At 28.9% G+C, this 5,663-nt stretch overlaps 1 protein-coding gene across 1 annotated transcript; it reads left to right on the top strand.

The window, feature by feature from the left end:
* Positions 1-3,486: 3,486 nt before the first annotated feature.
* Positions 3,487-4,319, top strand: LOC127093145 (proline--tRNA ligase, cytoplasmic). Its single transcript, XM_051032047.1, has 4 exons — positions 3,487-3,670; positions 3,747-3,832; positions 3,954-4,046; positions 4,233-4,319. Exons 1-4 carry the CDS (start codon positions 3,559-3,561, stop codon positions 4,317-4,319), a joined length of 378 nt encoding a protein of 125 aa, XP_050888004.1. The 5' UTR covers positions 3,487-3,558.
* The last annotated feature ends 1,344 nt before the right edge of the window (positions 4,320-5,663 follow it).

Below are 5,663 nucleotides of genomic sequence, written 5' to 3'. Positions count from 1 at the left end.
ATTTTGAACCTACATGAGATGAATGTTAAGCCTGTATTTCTTAATAGAAATGTTAATGAAATAATATGGTGCGGTTGTGAGAAACTTTGTTCCAATGCACAAAACGCATAATATTTGCAAATTAACATAATTCATTTATGAGTTAATAAAGTTATCTCTTTAGCTATACCACATAGTCTTGTAAGTTTATTATATCATTTAATTTTAAGATAAATATTATGATGTTAGTTGTCTCATTTGACTTTGAGATGGATATTATGATGTTTGTTGTCTTATTTGGTTTTACGATACGTATTTGTCTCATTCGGTTTTCAGATACATAACAGAAAAAATTGTAGATATTATAAAATTAGTGGGAGTATGTTTATATTTATTATATAACCTGTCAATTTTATTCTATTAAGAGTTTTTTTTATGTGAAAACAAGAAATCTCAAATAAAAATTTAGCGCGAAAGATTTTTGGGACACCTCTTTTGTATTAAGTTATTTTGATATTTAGAATTTATTCTCAAGGTATTTTTTGAATATCACAAAAGTGTTTTAATCAATAAGGTTGAAGGTGAATTCGACATGAAATATATAAACTTTGAGATATTTCAATTATTAATGAAGACTATTAGGTCTCAATTATAACTACCTTAAAGTAAATTTGGAAATTCGAGTTTTTTTCCTATGCTTTGATTGTGCAAATTTTTATATATTATTTATTTATACGTATATGGAAAAAGTGTACAATTGAAAAAAAATCAAAATTTGAATTGTAGAAAAAAAAGGCAACCATAAGGATCATTATATAGAACAAAAGAACCCGTGCTCACAAATAAGAGATCTGGTAATGGAAAGATCATTAGTATTTTTTACTCTAATATTTTAGATGTCGAATACACATTCTAGTACAGAAAAATGAAGGTAAATATTTATGTCACTCAATTACAATTCAATATAAGATTTTGAAAGACCACTTAGGTTATATTGTTCAAGAAAACAGACATATAATGTTTAAACAATAGATTTTATAAATTGCATTAATTTATAAGTTATTATTGTTAAAATTAGAATATATATATATATATATATATATATATATATATATATATATATATATATATATATATATATATATATAATATATATATATATATATATATATATATATATATATATATATATATATATATAATATATATATATATATATATATATATATATATGAAATATTGAAATTTATGCTAAAAGACTCACTAATCAAAGAAATGACATATAAGGTCTTTCATATGATTGTTGTGATTAAGGTTATCTTAGATTAGTAAAAAACAAATTTATACATGTGCAAGAGCATACCCACAAAAAGAAAAAGAAAAAAAGGAAAAAAGAAAATTAAAAAAAAAAAATCATAAAATCATAATTTAATTTATAATTTTACAATGACAAAATAAGAAACTCTCTCATACAATTTCAAGAGAAAATTGCAAACTCTCCTAATTACAATTTTGAATGGAAAAATTATAAATCATCTCTCAATTATAATTTTTGGATGGAAAAAATGCAAATCTTATCTCAATTACAATGTTTGTACGAAAAATTTGAGAATTCTCTTTCAACTACAATTTTTACACGAAAAAATTGCAAACCCTCTCTCAACTACAACTTTTGGATGGAAAAATTGTAAACCCTCTCAACAAACTATTTTTGAACGGAAAAACAGAAAATTCTTTCAACAAACTATTTTTGAATGGAAAAATATAAAATTCTCTCTAAACAAATAAATGCCCAAATCGCCAATACATCCATAAGACTACATTTTTTATTATGTAGAAAATTAAAATTAACTATCTCTATTTATATTAATACTCAAAAAATATTTTTTTTCTACTACCCGGTGTGGAACTTGGATGAATATACCATTTGATCCAACAAATCCGTCATTTATCCAAAGTCTCACATATCTTCACTTTGTCTTCAACTTTATCTTCAAAACGATCATTATAACTATAATTATAATGATTATCCATATTTATAAAATTATTACTCTTTAATATTTTTGTCTTCTTTCTCCCTTGATAAGAATTTTTTTTACTCTTCCTTTTTCACTTGATTAGAATGTTTTATGACTCTTCCTTCCTCCATTGATCAGAATCTTAGCTCTGATACCAGTTGGTGGGAAAATAACAAAAACAAATTTCTACGCACGTGGAAGCATACCCACAAAAAGATAAAGAAGCAAAAATTCGAATAAAATGTCATAAAATCATAATTCAACTTGTAATTTTACAAGGAAAAAATTATAAACTCTCCCATAAAATTGCAATTTTTAAGGAGAAAATTGCAAATCCTCCAAATTATAATTTTGAACGGAAAAATTATAAACCCTTTCTATATTATTGAGAAACAAGTGTGAGTGCACTACGCCAAAAATGACTTTTAACAGCGCATCTTAGACAGCGCTTTTAAAAGAAAGCGCTGTCTAAGGTTAAAATTAAAATAAAACACGGAAAATGTTCCAAAAAAATAATGAAAGCGCTGTCTAAGGGGGGGTCTTAGACAGCGCTTTCTAAAAGCGCTGTCTAAGACCCCCCCTTAGACAGCGCTTTTAGAAAGCGCTTTTAAATATAGACCTTAGTCAGTGCTTTTGATAAAGCGCTGTCTAAAGTCTTTAAATTAAAAAAAAAATTAAAATCAAAAGCGCTGTCTAAGGGGGGGTTTAGAAAGCGCTTTTGGAAAGCGCTGTCTAAGGCATACCTTAGAAAGCGCTTTCTACAAAAGCGCTGTCTAAGGTCTAATTAAAATAAAATTTCAGACTCCATTTTTAAAATATTATTTTAAATATTTTATTAAATTATTAAAATTTTTTGAATATCAAAATTTAAAAAAATTATTTAATTTTGAAACTATTTTCAAATAATTTTTTTTTAAATTTCAACTATTTTTTTATCTTAAATAATATATTTTTATATTATAGGATGCCAAAATTAATCTTTTAATTTTAAAAAATTAATATAAAAAATTTATAATATTTAAAAAATATTTTATTATTAAATTCCCTTTTAAAAATAAAAAAATTTATTTATTTTAAAGATAAAACAAACATCCCCATAATGGTTTATCGAATAACTATTATGTATTTTCATTGTCTAACTATTATGTATTTTCATTGTCTAACTATTATGTATTTTCATTGTCATAAGTGAGAAAATATAAATAATGCTATTTTAATTAGATGATACATTTAAAAAAAATAAAAAAAATTATAACGTAAATTTTACAATTTTTATGAGACTATTTATTTTGTAAATGTGACTAGTAACAGTAGTAGTAGTATTATAGAAAGTAATTGAGATTTGAGAGGATTACCATTGAGTAAATACCTACAAGAGTGACCGAAATACCAAAATAAAAAAAAAGACAAGTTGACATCTAGACAAAGTGGCAATTTAATCTGAAGCTAAAAATCCTAGAGATAAACACAGTCTCCCCGTCATGCCACAATCGCTCTTGCACGCTCCCTTCTCCCTCGCCTCCGCCTTCTTTCCAACCGTATCAGGTACTCGTCGTTCACAATGGCGGGGACCGACGACAAAAAACAACAACAATCCGCCGAGAAAAAGAAAGCCGCCGGCGAAAAAAAGCAATCCGCCGCAAAACACCAACCAGCCGCAAAACAACAGCCTGGTAATTTCACATTAACGACGATCCTTCACGTTGTTGTTGCTGATTTACGTTTTAGTTTAACGGCGAAGCTTTGTAGGTGGAAAGAAGAAGGAAGTGAAGAAAGAGACTGGATTAGGTCTTACCAATCGGAAGGCTGAGAATTTCGGAGAGTGGTATTCTGAGGTACTATTTGTGTTAATCTATTGAGTAGTTTGTATTTTGACCTGATTTGTTTTTGGTCAAAGTTGTTTATCTTGATCTGATTGCTTTGCATGATGTGTTTGACTTTTGATTCATCTTTCAGGTTGTTGTTAATGGAGAAATGATTGAGTACTATGATATTTCTGGTTGCTATATTCTTAGACCTTGGTCAATGGCAATCTGGGAGATTTTGCAAGTATGTTTCTTAATTGCAGTATGCGGTTATTCCATATAGTGTGTGTTTTTTTATACTGAAGTTTTTTGTGTTGTTGATGTATACTAAGCTTCTCAGATATGGATATAGAAGTTATATAGTTCTTTCTGTTAAGCGTTATGTAGCTCTTAGTTGTTTTTTTAATTTTAAAAAGAAATGTATGTGCAGGCATTTTTTGATCCAGAAATAAAGAAAATGAAGATCAAGAACTGCTACTTCCCTGTGTTTGTTTCTTCTACTGTTCTTGAAAAGTAGAAGAAACTTTTCAAACCTCAAGGAGGGGCGCCAACTCCATTACATGGATTAAAGTGGCGGTATATTTTTAATTACCACATTTTTTATTATATTAGTGATGACACTTGATAAAACTTAGGATTTATAATCCATATTTTTTTTTTCATATGTAGTGTCCTCAACAACGTAATCAAATAGATTGCGGGTATTTCATGTTGAGGTTTATGCGAGATACTCTTGCTTTGGGCCGATTAAAGATTCCCACCGATGTATGTATTTCTAACTTATGAGTTATTTTTATATTTACACATATCTCATATAATTAAATAGTTGGAATTAATTCAAAATATGTTATATTATTATGTAGTATTTTGAGGAATTCAAGTGTGCATTTTATACAAAGGATCAAGTGGACGAAATCAAAGAGGAGTGGTGTCAATTCATGATAGAGCTCAATGTTTGTTCATAAATTTGTGTAATTAATGTGTACATTTGTAGTATATGTAATGACTTGTAAATGTGTACATAAATTAGTATATATTTTGATACATTTAAGGCAAAATTGGTTTGAATTGGTATATATATATATATTTGTTAGCCAAAAATTGGTAGAAAAAAGGCCAAAATGGCATATATAAAATGTGATAATTGTCTGTCAAAATCTGGTTGAAAACAGGTAGAAATTCTGGTTTATAAACCTGGAAAAAATGTGGTTTAAAACAAAAGCTTCAAAAATTTTCGTATACCTTAGACAGCGCTTTTGTAAAAAGCGCTATCTAAGGGGGGGATTAGAAAGCGCTTTAGGCAAAAGCGCTGTCTAAGGGGGGGGGGGGGGCTTAGACAGCGCTTTTTAAAAAGCGCTGTCTAAGGTATACCTAAAAAAATTAAAATAGGAGGGTCTTAGAAAGCGCTTTTGGCCAAAGCACTGTCTAAGGCGGTGGGGCTTAGACAACGCTTTTCAAAAGCGCTGTCTAAGGTATACCTAAAAAATTTAAAATAAGAGGGTCTTATAAAGCGCTTTTGGCCAAAGCGCTGTCTAAGGGGGGGGGGGGCTTAGACAGCGCTTTTAAGATTTAAAAAAGCGCTGTCTAAACCTTTAGCAGCGGAGGTTTAGACAGCGCTTTAAAGCGCTGTCTAAGGCTAAAAAAAGCGCTGTCTAAGGTCTTGTTTGTTGTAGTGGTGGTATTGAGAAACAAGTGTCAACTCTAAGTCTCAAATTTCTTAGAAAAGTGGAGGTTGAACACTTTATAAGCAAGAGGAACCATACACCTATCACCTTAAGGTTTGGGGGTGAATATGTGGTGTTTCTCTCAATTGTTTGAGTGAGTGTTTGACCCATTTTGAATGTTTCTCCCTCATGATGAC

The sequence above is a fragment of the Lathyrus oleraceus genome, chromosome 6 (assembly GCF_024323335.1).
Source record: "Lathyrus oleraceus cultivar Zhongwan6 chromosome 6, CAAS_Psat_ZW6_1.0, whole genome shotgun sequence".
NCBI classification, from domain to species: Eukaryota; Viridiplantae; Streptophyta; class Magnoliopsida; order Fabales; family Fabaceae; genus Lathyrus; species Lathyrus oleraceus.
The sequence above is the reverse complement of the archived record's forward strand: the minus strand, read 5'-3'. Positions and strand labels throughout refer to the sequence as shown.